This window comes from Antennarius striatus, chromosome 9 (assembly GCF_040054535.1).
Source record: "Antennarius striatus isolate MH-2024 chromosome 9, ASM4005453v1, whole genome shotgun sequence".
NCBI classification, from domain to species: domain Eukaryota; kingdom Metazoa; phylum Chordata; class Actinopteri; order Lophiiformes; family Antennariidae; genus Antennarius; species Antennarius striatus.
In genome coordinates, this window is record NC_090784.1 from 20,191,213 (window position 1) to 20,218,735 (window position 27,523).

The 27,523-nt window shown below is 42.7% G+C and overlaps 1 protein-coding gene across 4 annotated transcripts in view; it reads left to right on the forward strand.

Annotated features, from left to right (window-relative positions):
• The first annotated feature begins 524 nt into the window (after positions 1 to 524).
• The window catches only part of fam110d (family with sequence similarity 110 member D), a 30,774-nt gene continuing 3,775 nt past the window's right edge, over positions 525 to 27,523 (forward strand). The window contains exons 1-2 of one of the 4 annotated variants that reach the window (XM_068324448.1): positions 525 to 683; positions 15,651 to 19,324. In XM_068324448.1, the coding sequence (XP_068180549.1) occupies positions 16,242 to 17,594 (1,353 nt within the window). In that variant the 5' untranslated portion in view covers positions 525 to 683; positions 15,651 to 16,241 and the 3' untranslated portion in view covers positions 17,595 to 19,324. Of the gene's footprint in view, positions 684 to 817; positions 839 to 13,689; positions 13,867 to 15,650; positions 19,325 to 27,523 lie in introns of those variants that run through there. The other 3 variants (XM_068324450.1, XM_068324449.1, XR_011037115.1) reach the window with 3 other exon arrangements.

The window sequence follows — 27,523 nt, forward strand, 5'->3', positions numbered from 1 at the left end:
ACCAACAAAAGAAGAACAATGGGAACTGATTGGAGCACAATCAACCAATCGAATGGTAGAAGCAATCGAGTTAAACTTAATTTGAATGATCAATGAATGAAACTTTCAATTAACTCAGAAAGTTGTCAAGTTAATCAACCAGGTATTTGTCTACTATGTAGTTCTGCTATATGTGCAGAATTACTGCAAAGTGTGTGTACAGGTATCCGCTCCAAACTCAACCAGACTAGGGGGGGGGTGCCCTCCTACAGCGTTGCCTAGCAGCGCCACTGTGGCTTTCTGCTGAATTCCACGGGATCTGACCAGAATAACACCGCCAACAGCCTCCTATAATAATATTATAATAAGCATTACTTATTAAGATGTTAGCCTACATTTGACACTGTTAGCCCCACAGCCTCCCCCCACCCCTCCGCTCGGCTCCCTGCAGCCCACAGGAGTCAGTTTACACGGCTCGTACCTGCCCACCCCGCTTCTCCGCCGTGGGGAGGTCGGGACTCCCTCTTTATTCCGGTGCTGGCGGGCGGCGGTGCGTCAGTGTGCCAGCAGTCAGCGCAGGGCGCAGAGCGCAGAGCGCACGGCGACGCGCCACGCTGAAGCAGAGCGTCTGTCACGGAGAGCTCCTCCGGACCTCCACGGGGAATTCGTGAAGCAAAAAGAAGGAGATAAACCAGACAAACAAGGTGAGGAAGCAAACTTGATGTCGTTGTCAGAGGTTCCGTTAGACGGAGGCGTGTCTGTGAAGTTGTCCGGTTTGCGATCGGGGATAGATCCGGGTCGGAACCGATCGATCCGATCAGCGGGATTATTTGTGACTTCTCGGCTGCGCGTTGTGAAGGTATTACAACAAAACCATATATCTCTTTACGTGACTTTAAGATTGTCTTATTAATTGGGCAGATGATTGTTGCGCAGTTTTACAAATACTGCGCATTTGAGCGCTTGCTGCCCGACCGCCAGGTTTTAAAATCACATTATTATTAATATTATTTAAAAAAAATGAGTTCTATGACATATTGGTGTTTAATACGGGGTGTGTTTTTGTGTTTATTTAACACTGACTGCTGCGTTACTTCTGTTTATCTTGTGCGTCACGTCAGAGAAATGTTTACGGTGTGTTGATGGTCCTTTCCCCATGAGGTAAATTCTGCTTTAACAGCACGCATGTGATGGATGTTGGCCTCCCTGTGTTTTTAAACAACAGATCAGGTTCACGCATGGATCCATTTTTATTTTCAAGACGTTGGGCAAGTGCGGTTATCCATCATCTGCCACGGAAATATGCGGTTTAACCGAGGATTGGAGTCCAGTCGGTAAAAAAAAAAGTTGCAGGAAAAAGAGAGACATGGCTGACCCCTGTGTTCTGATTAAAGCAGACGCAGTTGACCCCGGAGCAGCAGGTTTATACCATCTACATTAAATATTCACATCTGGATGGAGTTAGGAGAACGGCTCAAATGATTCTCTGACTTCCAAACGTCTAATCAGTGAAGTTTTTGTGATCTTGAACTAAATCAAGCATTTCCCAAGCAATCAGGTTGGTCATGACAAATATATACGTTTTGTTTTATATTAACAGGAACAAAAAAAAAAAAAAAATCTGAGAAAGTGTTCCCTGAGAACTTTAAAAAGGAGCAAAAGTAAGTTGGAGGTCTGATGGGTCATTAAGCAACACGCCGAAATGAAAAGGCTCTAATGACTCCTCTGACTGGACGGCCTCAGGGTCGACTCCACCTTGACCCCACGTCCTCCCAACCCCTCCCCTCATCCTGCACTGATATGTTGAAGGCTCATGCACCAGTTGATAGGTGTTGGTGGGGGGGTGGCGGGGTGGGTCAGGCGCATAAACAGCTCAGGAGCCAGACTAAACAGACCACACGTGTCCTCTAAACATGTTCGCCCTGAGATTCATAGGTGTCGGTTTGGCTCGTGTGCAGCAGCGGGAGGTTTAATTCATGCTTTCTGATGCAGAACCGGCTGTGGTGAGGCCGGACCGTTACTTTGCAGAGAACTTTGCACGAGAAGCTAAAATAGGAAAGAAAAAAATTGCACCAAAAAGTGCATTTAGTGAGTGAGTCCTCCTTTTTCTTCTAGACCTTTGCAGTGCTCATTTTCCAGCCGTAACATGGCTATAACTCAAGCAGAACTCCTGTTACAGATCGGATGGCCTGGGGGGGGTACTGCCGTCGTAGCCTCCATCTGGGGTGTTGAAAGGACGCCTGACATCATTAACATGACTAAATGAAACGTACTCCTCCGCCCCCCCCCCCCGCCTTGGCTCCTAGCTTCATCGGCCATATTGATGACGGCGGCGTCGGCGGCCGTGACACGCTCTGGAGAGCGTGCTCAATCGTGTTGACTTCACGAGTTTAGAGAACCTTTGCTCATAAACGCTCTGCGCCGTCGCCTCTTCGACAGAAGCCATCGATTATATATTGCGGAATGTAATCGTAAACCTGGCGTTTTTGTTCTCACTCTTTGTTTCGACTTGAATCGCTTTTTGTTTTTAAATCCTTGCCTGTGTAATCCCCTCAGTTTGAGCCACATCAGGACTCAGTGTGCGGAACAGGAGGAAGCCGACGGATATTTGCTGGTTTTATTTCACAATGGGCCGCTCATGTGTTTCTTATCATGCCACATTCAGGGCATGGTTCTGCTTTCCGGTGGAGCTCAACCTTAAAAAACATCACATCTGAAGAAAGGACGTCAAACATTTGTTCTGTGTAAATCCCTCGTTTTGTTGAACGGCTGTATGAAAAGACACGAAAGTTATGGCGGGAAGCTTGAGTTCCTAATTAGAGAGGGGGAAAACGCTCGCTATTAATGACATCATCTGCCCCCGGCAGTGCGTTAGGGGAGCGTGTGTGTTCGTTTGTCTGAACAGCAGCTGGTTTTAGGCATTCGAGGTTCACGACGCTGCGAGGCTCCAAACCCTCACGGCCGTTAGGCTTCTAATTTAGCTTTATTGCTCCTCGTTCGGACCGTTGCGCCGTCGATCTCTGGGGAACTTCCTCTCTCGCCGTGTTTTGGAAGGAACTGTTTGAAAAAAGAGGAAGAAACCCTCCGAAACAGGTGGAGCCTCTCAGAACATCATCTGGCTGACACCCTGTGATAAAGTAAAACCCACCCTTGCATTAGATTGCCGGGTAAAAGAAGAAGTAAAACCCACCATCTAAGAACCAAGCTAGCAGTTTCTCTGTTTTGTAAACAGCGGAGTGTTGAATTATATTCATTTAAGTAATTTCTTGAGCAAAGACGTACTTTGCAAAAATGGATAAGCCCACGTTTGTGTCTTCTGTCAGCAAAACCTGTACTTGTTGGCTCATCCCTTGAAAGGTTGTGATGCTTCGGTCTCTACAAATATCATTTAGCAGGTTTTAACTCACTTAAATTTGCACCAAATGTTTGCGTCTAATTATGAAACCACAACTGATATGTGATTATCACAATCAGTCACGCAAATCTCAGCGGCCTGAAGTCGGTTTCTGATTTTTGACATGGCTCCCGTCTCCGTTGAGCTTTTTCCTCGATCCATAATTGATGGCGAGTGATGAAATCGTGAAACTCCATGTGACAGACCTCCATCTCCTGGCGCTCCCCGGCGCATCGGTGACAGCTGTGAGAGCGGCCCTCTGCTCTGCTCCGCTCTCACGTCCTGGTAATTGTTCACAGTCCGACCGGTCGCCTCCGTAGCCCCGCCACATCGCATCAGGCTCAGCCACGCCGCCAAGCGTCCGCTCAACCGCGAGGAAGACGACACGAGCCCTGGATGCTCCCTTCCCTACGCCTGAGGGTCCCCCTAAAACCCTCGTGGATCCCCCAGATGTTTTCCTATTCTGACAGGAGCAAGGGAGGAGAAGGAGGCTCTCTCTCCGTGGCACTCGGGGTGGGGGTGTTTTTGAGAAAGCGGGTCGGTTGATCGGTAATGAAAGACGACAACTGGCAGGTTCAGCGGAGGTTAACGGCTAAGTGTAGATGGCAGCGAGAAGCTGAATCTGTTGTTGTTTCTAGTCAAGTTATGCTTCTTTCTAGTTTGCCTTGGGAAGACCGCACAATGTCTCTGTGTATTTAATGCCCTAAAAACCCACTTCATTCATTACATTTTTACTCTGAGCGATGAGATCCCACATTAGCAATTCTTTGATGAGGTTTTGGGTGAGATATTTACGCATTTCTTATTTGGTTCTTGCCTTTTTTTTAAATCTGGTTTAAAATTGGCAGGACTCCCCAGGGTGAATTCAAGACATATTTCTATTCTTGTTTGGTAGATTTGTGGTGATGTTGTCTCGTGTTTCCATGGTCAAATCTACTTAAACCTCACCTAGACTTTCCTGGAGATGTGGGCATCACATCTTGTTAGCTGTTGTTCAACAAGTCACTGGTATTTATTGTTACAGAAAACCATTTAATATTTAAATAACAGCAAAGTCAGCAGTCAAACATGTCTGATTTCAACAAGAGATGTTCTGCTGATCAACCTGTTTGGCTACGTCGATTCAAAAATCAATGGTGGCACATTTAAAGCGATGGAGATGAAGCAACATGATGGGGGGGGGTGTTGTTCATTGCTTTGGCACTTCGTTCACATGATGACTCAACGTTTGGGGACACGGCACAGCTGGAGCAGCTTTAAACTCTAACCAACCCCAAACAGCTCTGAGTTAACCCTTTACTGCTAACTGTTAGTGCTGACTGTTTACTAAAACGTTATCAATGTTGTGTGAATGACGACCTGTTGTGTCTCTGTGAGGACGGGGTCACGCAAATATTTCTTTTGTCTCTTTGAGACTTTTGTTTTCAATCGTTTTCTATCTGATTGCTGCTTTTATTCTCAATCTTAATCTACATTACAGACCTTTTCACAGGAGAACCCATTCTACTCTGCTTTTGTTTAAATAGTCAGAACTAGCTAAGAGCGCCATGACGTTCCGGTGTGTTATTTTAAATAGCGTGGCAGCATTCCAGAAGCAGCTTCTAGCGTCTAGCGTGACGTTTTACATCCGTATCGAACGGATCACCTTTAGATCTGGTTCTCTGTTCAGACCCAGCTCCTGGACCTCTGTCCCGGTCGCCTCAATATTTTTTTTTTGCTAGTCTTCTGAATGTGGGTCACACGCTTAACACGCTGTCAAAATGTAACACCCCCATCCTGTCATCCTGTTAGCTCGCACCATTTATACTGATGATAATTCGACATTGTTGTTATCCCTGAAATGGACCTAGAGGTGCAAGAACCAGGGATTAAAGTGGGCCAGAACTGCTTGTAATCATTGGATTCTGAATTTCAGTTTCACAATTATTACTGTAAAGCTATCTTAAAATGCAAACGTAATTAAATTAAATTTTTTCTGTGGGCCTATTTGCTCTTACCACTACACCAGAATTTAGGCTTCCCTCCCCACATTACCAAACCCTAACCTTGGGAGTTGCACTAAGCACCTTCCAGATATGAATTTGTGAGAATGTGCGAGTCTGCTCTCAGAAAAACTTCCCAAATAGAAGTAACATTTTATAAAAGGAACAACAGTACATCATTTATCACCACCAGCAACTACGTTTTGACATTTTAGTGGCTGGATGCAAGTCTAAAAGCCATCATCCATTGAAGTGTCTTTTATCGTGTTGTTGGAGCAGACGTTTGCCTGGCAGAGTGAAAAATGTGACAAAATAAAACACATGGAAACCTGCCAGACGGCAGATTCTTATAGAGCATTCTCTCACCAGCTGAGAGCTTAATGAGGCTTCACAGTGTGAGAGCAGGCCTTGAGAATTTAAGGCTCTGGTAGACAGAGGGAGTGCCCAGATTTCTGCCGGTGCACTCTGCTGTGTGAATGCCCCCAGGACAGGCTTTCTTGGGGGAGAGTTGTGTTACCCTGAGATACAAAGTGTCCAGGGATGTATCGCCTACATGCTGTAGGTCTCTGGGGTTTATCTGGTCATCACGGGGCATATGGAGGTGCTGTGCAGACCTGGGATGGTTACCTGATACAGCTCAGATATGGACACTTGGTATGGAACACTCTCTAAGGAACATAGTGCCTCTATCTCCACTGCAGACGTCTCCCACACAAACATCCGTGACGCACAACTCCCTGTGGCTGCACCCCACTCAAAAAAAAAAAAAGTGTTTTTAAAGTTTTCTAGCATATTGTTAATCGATCATCGATCAAACATCTACAATTGTCCTCCATCAAATTCAAGGAACAACACTATACCACTTATAACACCATTTTTTTCTCTACCCAGTGGCCATTGTTGGAACTGCAGGTCAACAGCTATAATACAATGAACACACACTCATGCATTTATCTGAAAATGAACCATCAGGTCAAAAACGTGATGGCTCATTTTTATGTTCTTTATGAAGCACTTGTCGTACACTCTATCTAGGCATGACATGTGTGTTATTTTGTCGTCAGTTATTGATTAAGGAGACTTTACCAGAAGAGGCACTAATGAATATTTAGTATGGCTATCCCAATGGTAGACGCACCAGTAGGACACGTTTTGTCATTATTCATGTGATGCATGCTCCACAAAGAGTTGACCAAAGAAATCAATTTTAAGTTTTTGATGTTACAGTATTAAAGAACAGTGCACAATATTATTGCAATAGTCACTCATTCTCTACCATGATGCGCAGTTTTTGGCAGCACGAGTTCAAACTTTAATATTTGGAGTACAGCTCGAGGTGAAAAAGTAAATAGTGACTCATAAAGCTTTCTAGGCCAGAGTAGTTTAATTATCAATGGTAACAGCACCCGTCTGGGTCTTTGGCTGAGAAGTAGGAACTTACCCTCTCTGTTGAGAATATTATGTTATCTCAGCAAATGTTATCTGTTAGCTCTTTATGGGCGTGACAGTGTTGATAACAGGCCTGACTTTCAGCGCCCTAGGTGGACTATATCACACATTGAAGCAGTCATGGAAATCTCATAGTGATAATTGTTCTAATAAGGCTATTACCAACACTTAGTGGAATGCAGCCAAATAAGAGTTCATGCGATTCCATCAGGTATATATTTGGTTTGCTGCAGCTTTTTCCTTGGCTTCAATATGTCTAAATATTATGTGATTTCATCGGCTCATTATTTGCCATCTGAGAAGCCAGTTGGCTAATTAGCTAATTAGCTTTGCAGATGATTTACCCAATGGCTGTTAAATTTAAGCGATTTAGGTTGCTGTGCACAGAACATGCTGGCTTTCTTTGGCACGTTTTCACCCTGGACCTTCATCTCTAGCCAACTGATGTCCTAGCACACAGGCTGCATGCTCCTTAGGGGTTCATATCTTATCAATCCATGTTTAACTGTGGGCAGACCTGCCTTCTTTGGGTTGTGGCTCCACAGATCGGCTGTCTCTGCGGTGACTTGCTTTGAATGACAAAAGCAACAGTGACAGTGAGTTAGGAGCCTAGCTTGTCCATTTTACGAATGGGGAGAAGGCTCATTCAGGTTGGGGACCCTTAAATCGTCCCAGGTGGCCCACTGCTGCTCCGCATGAATGTAGAGAAAGCCCTTGGTAGCCTCTAACCATAGATCAAGCGATTAATTCCACTCGGGGGTTCACATTGATGAGGCTTTACAATCGCCTGCTAAGCTTTGTCTTTGAGGGACGCAGCATCACTTGCATTTATTGTCACCATGTTGTTGTTTGCCCCGTTCCCTCCCTTACTAATGAGTCCAAGCAACCAGGCCAAGATGGATCTGTAGACCTGGAGGAGAACCATTGTTGGGCGCCATTAATAATGCATAGAGCCGTGTGCCTCTTTGTGGGGTTAATAGAAGACTACGCCTCCTTTCTTTTGTCCTGGTCCTTAACAGACTTCTTGAAGTCTGTGTCTGTAGTGTTGATTAGTGACCAGTGCAGAACTGGAATGAATCATGAATCCTGTCTCATTGGCATCCATGCAGCTACTTTATTTGTGACATTGTTGAGGATCATTGTGCACAGATGCTGCTTCTTGAAATAAAGAAACTTGGGTTAAAGTTTGAGCATTCAGATGTTTCAGTAAACTGTAGTGGCAGGTGTTGGTATAAAGACTGAGAAATACGAGGCATAAAGGACAGAGAAGGACATTAGAGATGGCCGGTTGGTTCCGTGTCTGCGGCAGATGCCTCTCATCAGTCCAAAGATTAATTTGACAGGAAGGCACGCTGGATTCTTTACCAAACAGCTTCAAAGGTGGTCCTTGTGAATTTATTAACCTCTTATCTTATATTTACCTCTCTGAATACATCATTCAAACTGCAAGTTCCTTTAACCTTCTGATCCCTAGCCAGCCGGTTTTCCTTTGGTTTCTGCCCGGCAGACCCAGATGTTACTCTGTGGGCTCTCCTGAAGCAAACAAACACTTCCTGTATTTTGTTTATGCATCGCATCCTCATGTCTGCATCAAGGATTAACTGAACTTTTTTACTTCCAAATATGTGTGCAAATCAAAAAGAAAATGCAAACATGACCCGGCTCTGCACAAGCCGAATGCTAGTGGCCTAAATAATGATGTTGATGAGAGTACCTTTCGGTGACAGGTCTCTGTCTGAGCATTTTCTCGTAGCACAAAGCAACACATCTGGTTCCTCTTTAACTGCATGGGGGCGTCTAGTTAAGCCTCCCCTGCAGGCCGGGCCTTCGTGGAGAGGTGATGGGGGAGGGAGGAAAGGAAGGGAGATATGGACAGAGTTTAATTAAAGAGAAGGGACATGTAAGGCGTAAGAGAAGGGTCACATCTGAATTGATGATCATGTTTGAGTTTGTTCTTGATATTGGTGATTTTGAGTTGAATGGACAACTAAGGAGGGAAAACATTCCTATTGTTTCAATAGGAAACTATAGGATTGTGGACTCATAATTCATATAAATTTTATCTGCAAACCCTCACAGCCTTTTCAGGTTGTTTTTCTGTGTTGTGAACTCCATGTGAAAAGGGAATTGGGATGTGTTGTTGTTGTTGTTGTTGTTCAATGACTCAATGAATTTGCATGATCTCAGCCCCAATATTGGTGTTAGTGCCATACGTCTAGAAGATATATATTGGTTGATCTACTTTCGCATAGTGGTAGAACATCATTAATTGGCATTGGCTTTATATACTCTAAATCAGCTCCAAGATTGTCCACAGCCAATAGAGGAGAGAGTAGGAAGGGAAATGAGGCACTAAGGAAGCACAAACAGGAGTTGTACAGGGGAATGAAAAACAGAAGGTAAGATTGCTTTAGGAAGTCAAGTTTGGGATGGGTCACTCTGGTGATAAGACAGAAGGGAATGGTTTAATCACAGTGCAGTTACACACAAAAGAGGGTGGCTAACATCAGCCTACAGTTTCCACAAGCTTGGAGATAACAGGAGAAGGTGCCAGGTACTAATTTGGATCATCATTCTCAATAGACTTAATGGCGGTGATTGTTCTCCAATAGATCGCACTGGAGTTGCTGACTCACGCTGTTGGTGTGTTTTCTATTCATCATGCAAAGTCCTTCCCCTCGATGAGCCACTTTCTTTTATTGTAATGTTTAAATTCATGTTAAGAAGAATATCTAATGCACTTGTGTCTTATTTCCCCACAGTCTCAAACAGCCGTTACTGAACACTGCAACTCAGATTTAAACACCTGAAGCAAGAGATAACCTCTGAAAGTGGCTGGGTTCCTTCAAGCTTGGTGTGTCAGATTCACTTAATGCACAAGAACCAACAACATGCATTAGAAGTAGGACAAATATGAATATATCTCACATTCTGATTGATTCCAAGGTTGGTAGGGATTACCCCACCCCCTTAAAATGGAAAGCCAACATCATTATTAATGACTTTGTTTAGGTACCTGTGGTGATAATCCCCTTTAAAGCTTCAATAGCATTACCGTTTTGATCTCATATGGAGCACAGACTGACTTGGAGAAAAGGCGTCCTGATAAAACCAGTACAATAAAGCCCCTATCCCAACTTCCTTCACAGTTTCTTTCCATTTTTCTTGTTTTATGTCCGGTTCAAACCCCCTTCCTTTCCCTTCTCCACACCTGTCGCGAAATATTTTCCCCCGTAACATTACAATAACAATTTCTGACGTTCCTGAACTCCGACATCCTGACATCTGGGGGGAAAAAAAACAGGCTGGCTCTTTCCCCTCTTACCCGCTTCCTTGGTAAATTTATAGTGGCGTGCCATTAGACATGCTAGAGCTACGCTGTGAGAAGCTGTAGAGATTGAGCAAGGTAGAGTTACATGAATGTGAGGTTTCCTCTCCCAATGTGGCAGTAATACTGATAGTTATACTAAATGAAATGGAAAAATTTGAATTATTTGGTTTTGGAAATACATAATTTATCTAATTCTAGCTTGCGGACTTATTATGTAACCCAAATTAAAGCAATGCGAACCTTCAAATCTTAATGATTATCATACATGTGGCCTATTTCAAGGAATGCCCCTAACTATCAGATTTACACTAGTTTATTGCATTTTATGACATGAGAGATGGACTGAGCGTACAAAGGGAGGGATGAAGGAATGAGGGAGTAGTCAGGGTCATGGACAGAAGGAAGGAGGAACGCAGTGGTGAACCAATGTCAGCTGGTCGTGAGAAGACAGCAGGGAACTAGGAGAATCAAGACTCCAACCCTTTCTAAACAGATAGCGCTTGAGGCTCTTCTCTTCATCTTCTTCACACTGAACAAACCAACAGTGGCTAACAGCTGGCAAAAGTAAAACATTCTGAGTCGAAGTGCAAAGATGTGTTTTTTCCTGAAAAAAGTCATGAAACTTCCCACAATGCACTGAAAATGGACAAAATTATCTTAAAGACTAATCTTAGTTTTAAGGAAATAAGTCTTGAAGCATGAGGAGATCATCATCTGACATACTGAGCTGATAGAACTTACACTGTGTCAAATTTGACCTTCATTTATTTTTATTTTGTAATGCTATTGTTAGTGTCACGCATCATTCTTTAAATATAAGACTCATAAATATAACATATGATTAGAATCTTGGGGTTAAGCGTTTTCTTGTGTGTACCACCATCGGCGGTGTCATGCGGTTTGTCTTGAGACATAGATCCTTTTTCCTGTCGGAGGAGGTCGTTCATTGTTTTAGCTCATGTGCAGGAAAGGTTAAAATAACATTTGATAACATTTTAGAGGAACCTGCGGGAACAATAAGCACAACAGTATAACACCCTCCTGCCGTCTAACGGCACAAGCAGCATTTATCTCTCCAGATGGGCCCTTAATACAATTTACAAGGAAGCAAATGAAAAACAGACACCACCTGTGCCCCAATATATGTTCTTTGCCTTATTTCATTTACAGGGAATTCACTTCTTCCTCCACACAAACACACATGCTTGGAAGATCATGCGCAAAACTAGAGCAGATACACAAATATACCATGACATGCTGACATATATGCACTAATACAAAGACATATGATAACTGTGCTGGGGTGTACCATAAATACTCCTCGGGTAAACCCTATCCCATAATAGACACAAGCAGCCTCCTTCTCCAACGTCGCACTCCCAAATTTTCACATAGCATTAAAAAGTCAAATATATGGAACGGGTTCCATCACAGAACACGCCATAAACATTTGATATGGCACCATTTCACAGGCATGTTCAGTGTCGCGTTTAGTTTAAAGGATCATGTAAATTCTTACTGGCTTGTTAATTTGTTGAACAAGCTGTTTAAGTGTGACTGCGTGGATCTGTTTTAGTTAGCAGCACTGTAGGGTGTTTAATTTACTGAAACCTTCAACATGCAAAGATGTTTAAAACTTTACAGCAGTCGTAGCATAACCTCAGACTGTAAATATTTTAATTGCACAAAGGTGCCATCTAATTTAATAGCACAAGATCAATGTGTAAAAGGTCAGATTTAATGCCATTTTTGTTTTGTGGAGTTAAATTAAATGCTATACATTAAATGGTTCGAGTGTTCTTAATTACGTGAGACAGAATAACGTGTTTGAAACCACTCACTTGCTTAAGTGATCGACATTATGTGTAAGTTTGCAAATTAAGCTCATTAAATTTATTCACATCGACAAAACAGCTGAAAAAGACGAGGTAGGAACAGATGGAAATGTGATTAAAATCAATTATTTTTTTGAGAGTGAGCAACAATCAATCGACTGGAGTTGCATGTCATGGAATGTCAATGCAATTTGCAACATAATGCAGTGAGAGACAGGCGTGTTGGTGACAGCAGTTCACCTCAGGCAGTGCTGCTCTATTTGAAAAGAACAGAAAGACAGTGAATAGGCAACAGAATATTTAAAAAAATAGTCCTTTTCCTCAATAATCAGTCAAAAAAAAAGTTTTATTTACTGTCATACTATCTTCAATTGAATCCTAACCAACAACTGACCTATATTTCTGTCCGGCAAAAACTGATTCAGGATGACTTCTTTTACAGATTTCTGCAGATATAAATTACAGATACAGGACGGACACAAATCACTGACAAAAGACGAGAAACATTTGCATGCGAATCACTACTGACGTGCTCGTTCGTAACGTGTCGTATGTGCTTGCATTTGTGAAAATGCTTGCACAGCATTCCGTAAAGAACAAATAGTGCCTTTTGCAGATTCAACAGCAACATCCTGCATTTGAACCCTTCCCTGTTTATTCAGCGACTCTTAAAAGCATCTGCTTGTCTAAACATAGAGTTGAATCCAGTATGTAAGGTAGAAGGTTGTTAAATGATGACATTTATCTGCTCTGGATTACCGTTGGCCCCAGACATGCAACTCCCTTCAGCTTTAAATAAGCATAACCTGAGCTGAGCTGCAGGGAGCATGGTCCTTCCTGCCATCTGGTGTCTGTGGCTTTCCCTTTAGAACAGGGATGTCCATGTCAAATACACAGATGGTCAAGAAACCAGATTTGCTTCTAGCTGAGGGCTGGACTGGTAATTTCTTCAAGTGAAAGTATTTTTTAACATGCATGCAGACAAAAACAAACTTCCTTCAAAGAACAATCACATCTTTGTGTGATTCTGAGATGTTTGATGGGGTTATATTCTTTCATTACTGCCAAACTTTCTCAACACAGAACACTGAGGATGAATAATGAAGCTGAGGCCTGCTTGCTGCAGTGACTTCGCAGGCTAACGTTGCATTGTGGGGAATGAAGTGTTGATGCGTGCAAAACACCAGCAGATAAACACCAGCGGCTGTGGCCTGGTTGGTTCCAATAGCAGAATTCATTTTACCTCAAGAAAGTAGTGCATCCCCGGGATGCACTCCAAGAAAAATCTGTGCATCCCAACATGGTGTTCATGCATCCCAAAAGTAATGACAGAATATACGGTAGAAGCGTACGCAAGGATTGAATTTTGTCGATACTGTAGTACAATATAAAAACCAAACAGTTCGTTTTAATGATTTTATTAATAACAATGTCATAAATGTTAAAGTAAAAAGAAAAAAAAAGTAAAATTATATACAGTACTAGTTTTATCAAAATGTTAAAGTCTGGTTGTCATTAAAGTTTTAGAAATAGAGAAAGATGTAATAGGGTTTTTTTTTTTCACTTTTGCTTTGCCTTTAATTCATATACTGTATTCTCCTGTGGACGCTACACCAAGCTGAAAGTGCCTTCTCCACACAAATTTCAGTCATATCTGTCAGTAATGTCTGATTCTTTTTCTTCATTACTCATGAACGCCTTGGGGTCCCCCAGTCAGAGCTGGTGGATGTGGCCGGGGAAAGGGAAGTTTGGGGCTCCCTGTTGAAGCTGCTGCCCCCGCGACCCGACTACGGATAAGCGGTGGAAGATGGATGGATGGATGGATGTTTTTTATTCAAGAAAGCACTCCTTGTCACATGCTTTTTCTCCACCTTTTGCATCTTTTTCGGAGGCATGGTGATAATCACTCAATCAATCCATCAACCCTTACTTGCATAGTTCTTGTTCACATCAGCAGACATTTCAAAGCACTTTAACAGACAGAGAAACCCAACAGGACTGTTTAAACATAAGGGACAGCTTATGCTTGCTCTTGATGGTCTAACTAACTCTCACTGCAGTGTTAGTAAAACGAGCAGACGTCGTGGTGCCGTTTGGTCGATTTTAATAAGGCATAATCACGCAGGTGAGTCTCAGTATGAGAAACTTGCACAAGATCAAAACATAAGGCCGATTTCCGGGTTCAAAATTTAAGTGGAGACATGGAAAAATTGTGAATATTTTTGGTTAACGGAGGTGCATTTAAAGCTTGTGTCCCAGGGACGCACGCTGTCTGATGATCGTGTGTCCCTGTCAAAAAATGTGTGCTAAAGACGCAATGACGCACACAAACAAGAACAATGTAATAGTGATTAAATATTATCCAGGGGGCCATAGATTATTCACACGCACACCGGATCCGGCCCCCGGGCCTTGACTTTGACATGTGTGCTGTAAGGCATCACACTTTATGTGAATTTTCATGTGCCTATTCAAGCGTGTTTTCGCTGTGAAACTTTTGCCACATACTTCACAACCATAAGGTCTCGCCCCTGTGTGGATTTTCATGTGCTTAATCAAGGCTGATTTCACTATGAAATATTTTCCACATAATTTACAACCATAAGGCTTTGCCCCTGTGTGGATCAGGAGTCCACTTTACGACATCAGTCTCCTGCTTCAGTACAAGCTGCTCTCCCTCCTGACTGCCTTGGAGTTCCTCTGGTTCCTCTTTCAGGTGTAAAACCTCTGGGTCCTCTTGCTTCATTGTGGACTTCAGCTCCTGGTTCCAGAGCTGCTGGTCAGTCCTTACAGACATAATGCTGTGGGCAATCCGGTGGGACAAGCATTTAATCACATCTGTGCGGAATGACTCACAGACAAATGCATGCATCTGTGCCTCTTGACAAGTCTCGGTCACATGACAGGTTACTAGCTGTTACCCCCAAAATTAAGCCCACAAGCAAAAGCGAATTTTAAAAAAAACTTTGTTAGGGAGAGTCTTGGAAAAGGAAAAAGGTCAAATGAGGAGACAGAAGAGCTTACAACTTTCAAGAAAAACAAAATCTGTTTTTAAAAGACAACATCAGGAGCCCTACTTACAATACGGGGTTTATCCCTTCAGTTGAATCTCCTGCGCTGAGCCTGCTCTGTGTAATATGTGGCGACAAGCTAATAAATGAGTCAATGAAGCCTTCAAAAGCTGTTTCAGCACCTGGAGACCAAAGCACTTACAACTTAAAAGACAGAGCTTTAGAGTCTTTGAAAGAAAAAAGAGAACACGAATGGCAGAAGTAATCACTGATGGCCACCACATCAACAAATGCGAGCGCACTGAGAGCGTCATACTGAGTGGCTTATCATATTGCTAAGGCACAGAAACCTTTAACTGTTGGTGTAAACTTTTTGCTGCCCGCTGCTAAAGACATTTGCCGTGAACTTCAATTATTTCTTATTAGAAAGGATTTTTGATCTAAAATCAATGTAGACGTCCGCATTTGACACAAAACCACTGAGGATGGTTTATTATTAGACTATAACCGAGTAATGTGCTTTTTCTTTCATCTTTCTATCTGCAACGGGTGTGAAGATATTTGGTGGACTTACGGACTCACTTTTGCTTTTCACTCAATAGGACAGTTTATGATTGTTCTAGAGAATACCACATCCAACTAAATTCACTTCTTCTCTCTGTCTCCCAGGGGCCACACAGGTGAGGACAAGGAAGAAGATCTGCATCTACCCCTCGTGTCCATCAATGAGCCAAGTGCCTCGGTGCCGGCCACCTTCAGGTCACCTCAGCATCGAAAGGGAACCAAACAAAAGTCTTGACCGAGTGTCCCCCAGCCTGCTGGCACAAAGCAAATATTTGAGGCCATTGTATCTGATTTCTTCTGGCAACCATCACTGAAAAGATCAACAGTGTTGTTGGGAGAAGAACAAGTGGGGGAGGAAAAAGTTACCCTTTTAAAGTGCACTCAGTCTTCTATTTCTGTAGCGCTGTGGGCAGGGAGTGTCTCATTTAAGAGTGCTCTTGGCTGACAAGACAAAAAAAAAAAAAGGATTTCTCCCTGCTCTGCCTGCCCATCCAAATGCCTGTGTGAATACAAGAAAAATATATAGATTTGTCCAGGATAAACATTGCCCAACAAAGAGTCTCTAAACCATCTGTAGAAAACTTTTAAACAAACTTGCTAACTAAATATCACCACTCAAAGACTGAACTTCTGTGGAACATCAGAAGCTGTCAGCCAGTTGCAGTTTTGATGTCTCTCCCAGCTTACTGAATCAACATGAAGCCCCTAACGCCAATTGGATCACCATCTCCTCTGCGGCTGCTCAATAAGGGTCCAGACTACCTGCGCAGGCAGATAGACGGTGGAGGCCATGGCCGCTCAGTCAGCGCTGTGGAGAGGCTAGAGGCAGACAAGGCTAAGTATGTTAAGAGCCAACAGGTGATCAACACTAAACAGGAGCCTGTGCTAGTGCCCTGCGGTACCCCACCACCACATCCCCGGAGAGCTGCTTCCACTCCCGGTAGCCTGTCTCCTCATCGACCCCCGCGATATTCATCCAACACTCCCTTCTCTACACTCTCTGGCTCTTTCACCTCCAGAGATGAAAATGAAAATGACGACTCCAGGAAGGAGAACAGACGGACTTCTGTTGACGTTGAGGCACATAACCGGAGCAATGTAATGCCTCCCATCCCAAGGACTCCGGGAAATACTGGCTTGGTGGCACCACACAGTGCCCCGGTACTCAGAAGAAGCACAGGCAAACGCATGCTGCGACCAGACTCCCTTGTCATTTACAGACAAAAGAAAGAGTGCAAGAGCCCAAGCGGAGTTGCAGTGGTTGACAACAATAACATGGAAGTGAAGGGCTACAGTTTTGTTCGCCGTCTTTTCCAGGGATCCATGAGGGAGAAGAGCAGTGGAGGTGAAGGCAGGATCCATAAGATGGTTATTAATGAAGAGAAAGCACAATCAAGGGACGGAGACTCCCGCATGTCTTGGACCAATGACAAAGACACAATGGATGGTGGTCCAGGGAGCAGGAGGTCTAGTAAAACTGATCAAGAGCGCAGCCCAGGGTCTATCCCCAGTCCTGGGTTTAGCTGTATGCTTGAACGGACTAAGAACGGATTTACAAATGTTACAGCAGAGGGAGTTAATAGTGGCATCACCAATGGAAACCACTCTAGTAACCACAAAAATGAGAATGACCCATGGAAGAGGGCATCACCCCTATCAGTACCCAGAAGACAGTTCGGGGGATTGCGGCGATCAAAGTCGGACCTGCGTCTGGGTGGCTCAGTAGCGTCATCAGAGCAGGAGCATTTCTTTGACTTCTGTGGTCTGGATGTGGACATGATACAGTGTCTGGGTCGAGAGAAGTTTCTCTCTGGTGCCAGCTCCATCGACACGCTCTCATTGGCCCTCCGCAGTGTAGGCGGGGACGGCTGCGGTGGCTCCGAGCCCAGCGAGTTCTCCCGGCACTCGGGAGACGGGCTGTTTCAGGAAGAGCTAGCCGAGCAGCTCCCCACCGGCGTGTCAATCATCGAGAGAAACGCTCGGGTCATCAAGTGGCTTTACGGATGCAAGAACGCTACTCGACAGGGACCCAAAGAGTCTACCGTTTAAACTTAGGGCAAAGGGACCATGTGCCAAGGACTGCAGAGAATCGGAAGGTTTCTTTTTTGTAATCAACCTGTGGCTTAATATTTAACCACAGAGAAGAGACTTGTCAGTGAAATAAGAGTGGAATCAGTGCAGACATTTACTCCTTAGTCACCTTCCGATGACATATGACTACCTTCCTCATTGGATTCCTTGTTTCTGGTGAATTCTGGTGATGGGAACTATTTCTCCCTAACAAAATATTGAAATGTCTGCATTGATGTGTGTGACTGGGTTTACAGCAGACAGCGTTGCCTTCTCAATTAGTCGCTTCTTTTCCATGATTGACCCACCCGGATTCAGAGCCGATCTGAAATCGGACAGGGCACATGAAAGTGTTTTAGTCACCAACAGAGTGGACACGTTTTGGGTCCTTGACACCGAAGGTCTCCCCTAATGACTAATTTAAAATGGAAAACCACTAAGCTAGGGTTGTTTGAAACTGGAAAAAATGTTGTGAGTGTGAAGTGAACCATGAGTACCTCATTCTGATCTGTCCCAGTTTAGTTTGTGTGTTGCTTTTTTTTTTTTTTTTTACCCATTAAACGCAGGCGTTGAAACAAACATGCGAGGCACCCCCGTGGGGTTGTTAATGCACTGAACTGGACATAGAAAAAAGGAAATGAAAGAGGTATAGCTTTTACTCTTGACAGAGATTCATCTCATGTAACATGACACACTGAGCTTCAAAGGAGCGCTTGCATTGTGGAAGACAAGCCATGCCCGGCTGATATTTTTCATCATTTTGATCTTATTTGTCTTATTTTTCTACATTTTCACATTGACCAATAATCACATGGGATTGTTATTGATTAACATTTTTAATGCACTCATAGTGATGCAAACTGCAGAGATGATGATGAGGCAAAGAGTCTTGTGAGTCCAAATCTGGACTTTTGCAGCTTGCATGTCAACCTGTATATGGAAATCTGACATCACCATCCAGCAGTTGTGATATTTTATGCTCAGTTGTAATGTCCATTTGCTAATTCAGCCAGTTGTTGCTTTTTTCATGTTAAATTTATCCATTGAGGTTCACTTGTATAAAATAAGTATATATACAAATACACAATGGCATTTTATCACAAAGGTAAAACATTCAGCACCCACAGTTAACACGTAGAATTGACTGATCTTTGCTGTGCAATATTTTGGGACATCACTTTTACCATCTGACAGCCAACGGACGTTTAACCTTTCCAGCTGGCCCAGTCAGCCTGTTTTCCATCAAAACAAGCAGGGGAGGCTGAAACTGCCCTCCTTCCCCTGATAACCAGTGACTCTACCTCACTTCACTTCATCCTTCACTGACTCTCACTTCTTCTCCATGAAAGGTCATTCCCATTGCTTGGCCAGGATAATGCCACTTAAATTTGAAATAAGGGTCTGCCAAGATTTACAGAGGTTAGACTGAATATTACTTGATATATTTGTACATGGTAAATATTGAACACAATTACTTGCAGCTTTTGTTTTTTCCCCCCATATTTTCTTCTAAACTTCTTAAATGTTTTTTTTTTTGTTAAATGTCTCCCAATTCAAACCATCTGGTTGCATGTTTACAAAGTGGCTCCATTAAATTCTGAATCTCATTTTTATTTGATTTATATGAGAGATTTAGTTTTTATTCCAAAGATGTTTGTGCCTGGTGTACACAGCAAATAAACACAAGGAAAGAAATGTCTGTTTGGCGTCTTTATTTTCTAGAGTATTTACAGTGTTAAAGCACATTTTTCCATTTTAAATTCTTGTGGCATTCACTTTCAATCAGTCTCTGGTTCTCTGATCGTCTTAGAGGTAATGGTTGACTGAGGCGGTGTTGTGACGGTGTCACAACTCTCTCTCTCCACCACGTCTCGTCTCATTTTTCACATTATCTCAAGTGCCTCTGCACTAATCCTTTTAGCATTCCCTACATACTATGCTCCTGACTGAGTTGCAACAGGTTGTGTTTACAGACAAGTAGGACTTTTTGGTGCTCTGCCCTCCTAGAGTAGAACCTGTCACCCTCTAAATTCAAGACCTATTAAACAACAATCAGGTCAACTGTTAACAAATTCAAACTTTTTCAAAAGTAAAATATGTTTTGGGTTTATACTGCTTCACTTGCTTGAAATTTAAAAATTAAAAATAATACCACTACTCTCATGGGTATCAAATATAGAGATAGACCAGTAGCATAAAGACTGAAAGCAGTGGAGCATTGCTGCATCTCTCCCAGTCCATTGCGAGGACCACAAACTGTTGTATATAGAAATCTCTTCGTGAACGCAATAAAAACCCTATTTAAGCAATCCAGCTCCTCTCTGCATAATCAGAACACAAAAGTGTAATACATGAAGTAAAAATGAAGTGTTGTACTCATCAGTAGGTGTAGCCTGAATCAAACCAATCAGGCCCATTCCTTCTTAAAGGCAGGTGTACCTGCACCTGGCAAATCACTGTTCAAATAGCTTCTCTCGTCTTGCTGAGAGACAGGTATGTGTTCTTTGTAGGGTGGACCTCCTACTCCTGCCATCACCCATCCATCCATACCATATGTGAGAAAACACACTGGCTTTTCTTGGATCTAATCTTCAGATCATATAAATAATCTTTCTAATGAGATGTCAATGGGTCAAAGAACATTTCTATCCATGCCATTTACGTAGAAGGGAAAGAAGCTTGAATTACCTATTATTTAAACTTCTTACGTTGATAGCATCTGTAGTTAATATTCCATTTTCTTTAAATTTGGAGAGAAAGGAGTGTTCTGGAAAGAGTCAAAAGACACTGGCAGTGGTGCATGAAAAGAGTCTGCACTAGAAAACATAATTTGATGAGACAGTGAATGAAAATGTCAATGCGTCAGTCAGAAACTCTTTGTGCCCAGCATAAGAAATAGCCCTGAACCAACAAGCTATAATGTGTTCATAGTGAACTGTACAGGTGCCTAGTACCTGTACAGTTTTTTTAATAAAACAAGAAAGCAGGGTAAACTCCAGCAAGTTTACTCATTCTTATCAGGGACGAGTCCATCACTTGGGTTGGGCTCTGCTCACCTTTCAACCAACGCCTGCTGTTTTAGCTGAGCTTGTTCAACACATGCTCAGATAGAGTTTTGGATGGATGCATTGGCTTGTTGTGCGTTGAAGCTGTAGTGCTGGCTAACGTTCGAAGCTGTGATCAACAGATGCCATTTATGTCAATGATAAACACCTACTGATTTCTAAAAACAACTTATTTGTTAATTATTGACATGATGACATCAATGAAGAGTCCAGGACCGTAGAGGGTTCATGGCAGAGTGCTGGGTTTGCTCGTTATTCATAATACTTCAGCTTCTTACTTGGTCAACTTTTAGGCATATTTTACTTTTGATCAAGGGTTATATAGGGTTGAAAGTGTTAAGTTTACTAAATTTGGACCAAGCTTTCTTATTAAAGTAGCAATTTTTGTCTGCATTTAACTCTGGAAAGTGTTGCCACACTCAAGGGAGAGCAAAGTCTCTTCCCACCCTTTCCCATCAAACTCTCCAGGCGCTCTGTCATATATGGAAAGTTGGCACCAATCATTAACAGTAGTACCCACACAATGTGAGTACCCAGCCCTATCCGGCTCTTCCTGAAACAAGAATTTATCAGTTTTGGCCCAGATTACATTAAATGTACTTTAGTGGCTCTTTTTACCCTCTTTACAGTCTTTGACTAATTGCTAGCTGGACTTTGGCTACAGCTTTATAATGGAACAAACATGCCATTTCTATTTCAGTAGTAATGATGAAGGATTTTCACTTGAATCAAACACAAAATGGTTGAAGAACATTTAAGGATAGCAGTGTCGGACACGTTCTCCCACCTCTGCATGGTAAAATATTCAGCTAGCTGGTTGTTTCTTCAGATAGCTGTGAAGTCTTAAACTGCAAACAATACCGTGGAACTACACATAAACTGACACATCAATTTTTTTATATTTATCACACTTCCTTTTCCCTCGTCTTTCCCAAAGCAGAACAAAACAATAGCACTCCTGTGTGCCTGTGTCGATGTCAGTTACTTTGACCAGAGGTCCTGCTGGGACATCCTGTTTTGGGTTCATAGGACAAGGTTTAAACATATGGTCATGTTTTTGGGTTGGTTTTTCTTCCCCATGCCTGCACGGAAGTAAACAGATAACAGCTGGCACATTAGAGGAGAATTTAGAGGAATACGTGTCTGTGGTCAGTCAAGTGTTGAGCTGTTAGTTGGTGTCCCTGTCTAAGACCTAAGTGTGCCTGCAAAGAATGGCTGGTAGTTTGAGAAGTGGACGGTAAATCTGCAGGGATTCCTTGACTCCTGACTTTGATGCTGCTGATGTGGTTTTTCATTCACGTTAAAAACGCCACAGGGGGTCCAAAGACCTCTGTTTGCCCACCAGCGTATCCTGTACATCAAAGTTCTGGCCCAATTAAGACATGACAAACTGGTTTTGAGTATTTACTGACAAATTATCTCTCAAAAACTTTTCTCAGCTTTTCGGTAAACCATAAATGCAAAATCAAACAGTTGTTAATTCATAAAAGCTGTTTTGTCTTCTTTTTAAATTATTTAAGGGGCCCCTTTTCTGACTGAAGAATAACAGACTTATTTCTAGGGCAACAAAATAAACTCTTACTCCCTCTATGCTTAGAGTTTCAACATCCCTGTGGTCGAACATTTTTGACGACTGTCACAAGGAGACAGGTTTTTTTGTTTTTTATTTTTTGCAATCACGTCACATTGGCACGCAAAAGAGCTTCTTTTGGTATGAAAACCTTCAGTGAATTTTACATCTGAGTGACCTAAAACTGAGATGCATTTGTAGCTGGGGATTTTTCCTCTCTGCTCGAAGAAACAGAAACGTTTGTCGGGGTTGCAGGGGTTGTGAAGTGTGTCAAATCTGCTCCACTTCTTCTGCACAAGCAGCTCAGCAGACTGTGGATCCCTATGCTTGAGAGGACTCATGACTCAGGGAAGACTGAACACACAAAACTAGCTCATGCTATGGAGAGTAGAAAATATTGGCCAATTAGAAGCTGCTAACAAGCCCCAATTTTGTTGGGGATGTGCTGAATGCACATTAAAATGGGTGAGGGACTTCTTAGAGGTAGTAGGGGGGTTGGGGAGGGACAGAAATGCCCCAGTTTTATGGTGCAACCCCCACATCAATGAAAAAATAATCTAAATATGTCAACGTGCATACGAAACAGTCATTTTGAGCATTAATGGACATCGGGGTTCCTCTGATTAATTATATTGTCTTGTTTTCTGTAGAATTGCTGCATTTAATTTGTTTGAATTACAAATTGAGAATTCACTGAGAAATGAGAGGAAAATTATGATGAAAGGAATTATTTGATCAGAAATGAACTTGTATGCATTTACAAAAACTAGGATAAGAAGTTGTATTTGCTATGAAAAAAAAAAAAATTCAAGGATGCAGGCAATAATTAAGACCATAAATCCTGCCCTTGTAATATAGGAACTTGAGAAGCTCCTCTGGTCTAAAAAAAACATCAAACCAGTCAAATAAAATGATTATCAGTGTACATGTGGTTCAGATTGATAAAGTCAGGGGTTGAAAATTGGGTAATCCAACTGTCCTGAGGATCAGGAAGAGGGATTAAAGGACAGATTAGACCACAGACCAAGCAAGACAATCCGGCAGAGAAAGAGTCAAACTGGACCTGTGTTCATACTGAGAGGCAAAATGACAGGATGGGCTGCAGGTGAGGGGGTGGGCGGGACAGCCAGGTGGAAGGAATGAGATGATTAAAGGAGTGGCAGGACCTTAAATGACAGGAGCGTTAATGACACGGTGTGACGGTAAAACAAAATAATGAAGGCGTTAAGTGAGAATCAAACCTGCCGTTTGATTCTATTCAGTAGAAGATTGACTTATAACGGAGAGGCCAAAATAAAATCCTCATAAGTGATTCCAACTTCCAAGGAATGGCTGGAATTACTCAAAACAGTCCAGTCAGTTATGTAATGTTCTAGTGTCTTGCAGCTGGATGACATCTGGGAATGAAAGCTAAATGAGAATCAGTGAAAAAGAAACTGCGCTGTACCTGCATGTTGTCCTAACACACCGTAAAACAAACTCAGCTACTGCCCCTCCCACCCCGAACGCCGAGCTTCTCCCACTAAACGGCTGAAATGCTAAACGCTTTGGTGTACCCTGACCTGCGTAACAAAAAGCCGTCCCTGAGACGGGGGGTATCCTGTAGCTGCATCAGCTCATAAATCAGAGGAGTGGTCCTTTTCATTCCCCTTCTCTCATGCGTGACCTCTTCTTCCCGGGGGGTCAGGGAGATGGGCTGAGCCTGAGGGCCTGTGGGAAACCTGACCAGCAGACGCAGACCCTCTTCAAATAACTACCTGACGTCAGGAGGACAACGGCAGGGACGCAGGAGAGGCCACCCCCCCCCCCCCCCCCCCCGGCTGAAACTTACACAAAGAGGAGACAAGACTTTTATGTGTTTCCTTTTTAGTGGTCTGTGAGGTCCGTTGACCCTCATTGTAGAACAAGGGCCAGGATTGACTGCAGCTGGGCTCAACCGAAACCGAATATATGACGGTCGTTGTTCTGTTTTCAATCAGGAAATGTTCCAGCTAGCCACAGTTTCCTGGTTTAGGTGTTACACAAGTTGGATAGTTCACGTCGTCCTCTGATGGCCTTTTCCAACATGGATGGAAAATCAAAGTTACCTCACCTCTCTTTTAGAATAAGACCCATTAGGATTCTGCAACTAATCCTTATAATTCATTTAGCCTAGTGAGTAGCTGCATTGTATGTTAACTCTCTGGTGGTTTTATTTGATAAAATAAATTAATAAATTAATCTAAAGGCATTCTCAATGCCTTTAGATATTGGTTTTCACCACATGTTGATTTGGACAAGTGAGAATCTTCTTAAAATTTTACTTTTTGAATATATTTCAACCTTTTATGTTTTCTACATTGTGATATAATGAATCTGGGTCTATAAACCTGGATCTATAAATACATACATATCTGTTTATTGTGTATTTTAGTGTTAGTGTTAGTTTTCTGTGTATGGACTGTGTATGGTTTTTGTCTTTGCACTCTGCATTTCCTTTATGTGCACCAATCCTGTCTTTTGCACCAATACTGCTGCTTTATGTGCCTTCAATTGCCCCTTGGGCATAATTAAAGCTTTTTGAATTGAAACTGGCCTTAACAAAGTGAGATGATGACATATGTTAATCCGCCAACTCTCACCGGCAAAGGTAAGAAATATTCAGGGAGTAACTGGATGCAACCTGGTTGCAGAATTTGATAGTTTGCACTTTGAAACATGATCCCCCATTTACACTCCCTTCCATCAAATAGTTTCTTCATAACACAGACAAGTCAAAAAAAAAAAAAAATCATCAGAATCCCGACGTTAGTTTGTGCATAGTGAATAGAAGATGCTGTAGATATCGCAATGCAATTAAAGGAAGTGGGTTGTTCCCTACGCCGCGCCAAACCCTTCCACCAAGTGTCATAAAAATATGTGACGTACTGTCTGCGTAATCCTGCCAGCGGACAAAGAGATAGCAGTGAAAACAAAGTCTTTGGCAGAGGCAACTAACAGCACTCAGCAAGTTTAAACTGCCTTCAAAGGCGGCTCACTTTCTTTTTACTCCATTGAAAGAAATGGAAAAGTCCCGCAATGTTGCTCAATCATAATATGACTAATCCTATCTGTAATACATTTGGCATTAATGATGTTGAAAGAATCTCCATGTCCAGTGTCAGAAAGTAAATCTGACATGACTAATAAAGTCAACACATATGCAAATGGTATCTGAAAACAAGACTTGATGGTAGATGGAAATATTTTCAGGCTAAATAACCTCAGTATTCATCTCAAAACGTGGGTGCTAAAACATGGGTGTGTGTATTTTTAAAAGATTAGTGTTTTCTGGTCATCAAAGAAAAGATTATGTCTGTAAAATAGGTCTCAAAACCACAGTATTGAACTTCTTTCAGGTCACCCGCTTGTGAGAAAGCACTCTAATCACCTACTCAGATCTTTTCACAGCCATGTGGGAACAAGGAAACATCAGGTCGACAGCTGGGCCTCGAGAGCTGGGGAGCTTCATCTGCACCTCTCCAGCTCAGACATTTGACTCCAATGAGGACACAGAGTTCAAAACAAAACTCCAAAATGTAGTCACCTTCCCAGTCAATTTCTTTTGCTTTCTATTCTGGACATTTGCTTCAATATAGAAGCATGTCCTGGGACCAAATGTTCACGTATGGCCAGAGTTCTAGACAACATTCCTGATTAACACAAGCCTTTAGTGATGGGGTGTTAAATATCTCTATTAATGCTGGAAACACACATTGGTGTAATCAAACTGGTGTAGTCAAACTGAATCCAGTCTTAGACAGTTACCTTCAGGTTATCTTCCTCACTGCAGCCTCAGCAGTGAGAAAGCCTGGCTATGGTAAACCTGACTAGCTCAAATGCTAACACTGTGGCTATGTTGAAAATTGAGCCTGTGGCTAGGATGTGTAATATTTACAGTTGACAATTCAAAAACGATGACAATGACATACAGGAAATACAATAAAGTTGAACTTTTGTGTAGTTAGCTGAGCATGCTAATGTTTGTAGCTTACACTGAAACATGAAACCAGTATATAACAAGAACCAAGGCAGTTACTGACTGCAACATCCTGCGACACCCCTGAATTCAAAATTTTACCCTGACCTACTTTCATAGATCAAATCTTGAGTGTACAAAAGTTAAAATTTGACCTTGATGTAGTTTTCTCAAGGTCATCATCTCATTTTCATCCCCTTTGCTGCCCGAGTAATGTGCTTTTTCTTTTATCTTTCTGTCAGCAACGGTTGCGAAGATATTTGGTGGACTAACGGACGGACGGACGGACTAACGGACGGACGGACTAACGGATGGACACACAAACGCTGACAATTACAGTACTGTACAGTACATCACCGCTTTGAAGCGGGATGTAATTAACTTCTCACCAGCTTAATCTGACCATAAATGCTAAAGTAGGGATGGACAATGACTAGCCTCCTTTAAACAGCCTCCTTGGGGTCGTCCATTTCCTGTTTGTGAGCCGTTAGCGGATGCTAAATCCACATCTATACCGGGACAGCCGGCTAAGCAGCAGAAAATGTGGGGGTGTCACATCACGTCAGATAAAGAGCGTCTGTCTGCTGCCGACTCCAACCTCCACCATCATCAAAGGAGATGGTGTGACCTCGCCCTCGCCACCACCACAGTTTGGGGTTAGCCTTTTCCTAATTTAACCCCGGTCTGGTTGTCAGGGAGAGGGAAGGCCCATCACCAGGGCGCCACACTGGGCAGGCCCTCCCCTGAGGATCTGACCAAAGACGGCCCTCAGAAAACCCCATAGGATCCACACTTAATATAGCCTATCATTCTCTGTGGGGTCTAATTATGTCTCAGAGAAGAATAATAAGTGGTAGCGAAGGTACAGCGTCGTTTTTAGTGATTCTAGTCATTATGTCAAGGATAGTTTGCTTTGCAATAAATTTGGTATCGCCCAGTCTCGGAAACCCTGCATTAAGTTGAGCCTCTGTTTGTCCACTTCACTGGTTCCCCTCAAATTAGGTTTTCGGAATTAAATGAACAATATTAAAGTCACAGAGCTGATTATTCCCATGATGCTGTTCAGAACCGACAGGAACCAACCACAAAGCGAAATGACCTGTCAGCAACTGACATGTGAACGTCCAACAGGATCTAAAACAGTCCGTTCCGTCTCTTTTTCAGCCTATCTTCTTGAGCTCTTGCGGATTTTTTGCCAAAGTTTGAATCACTGGGTGTAATCCAGTGAGGAACGCAGCTCTTTGATGACTGATTTATAATGACCCATATAAGAATT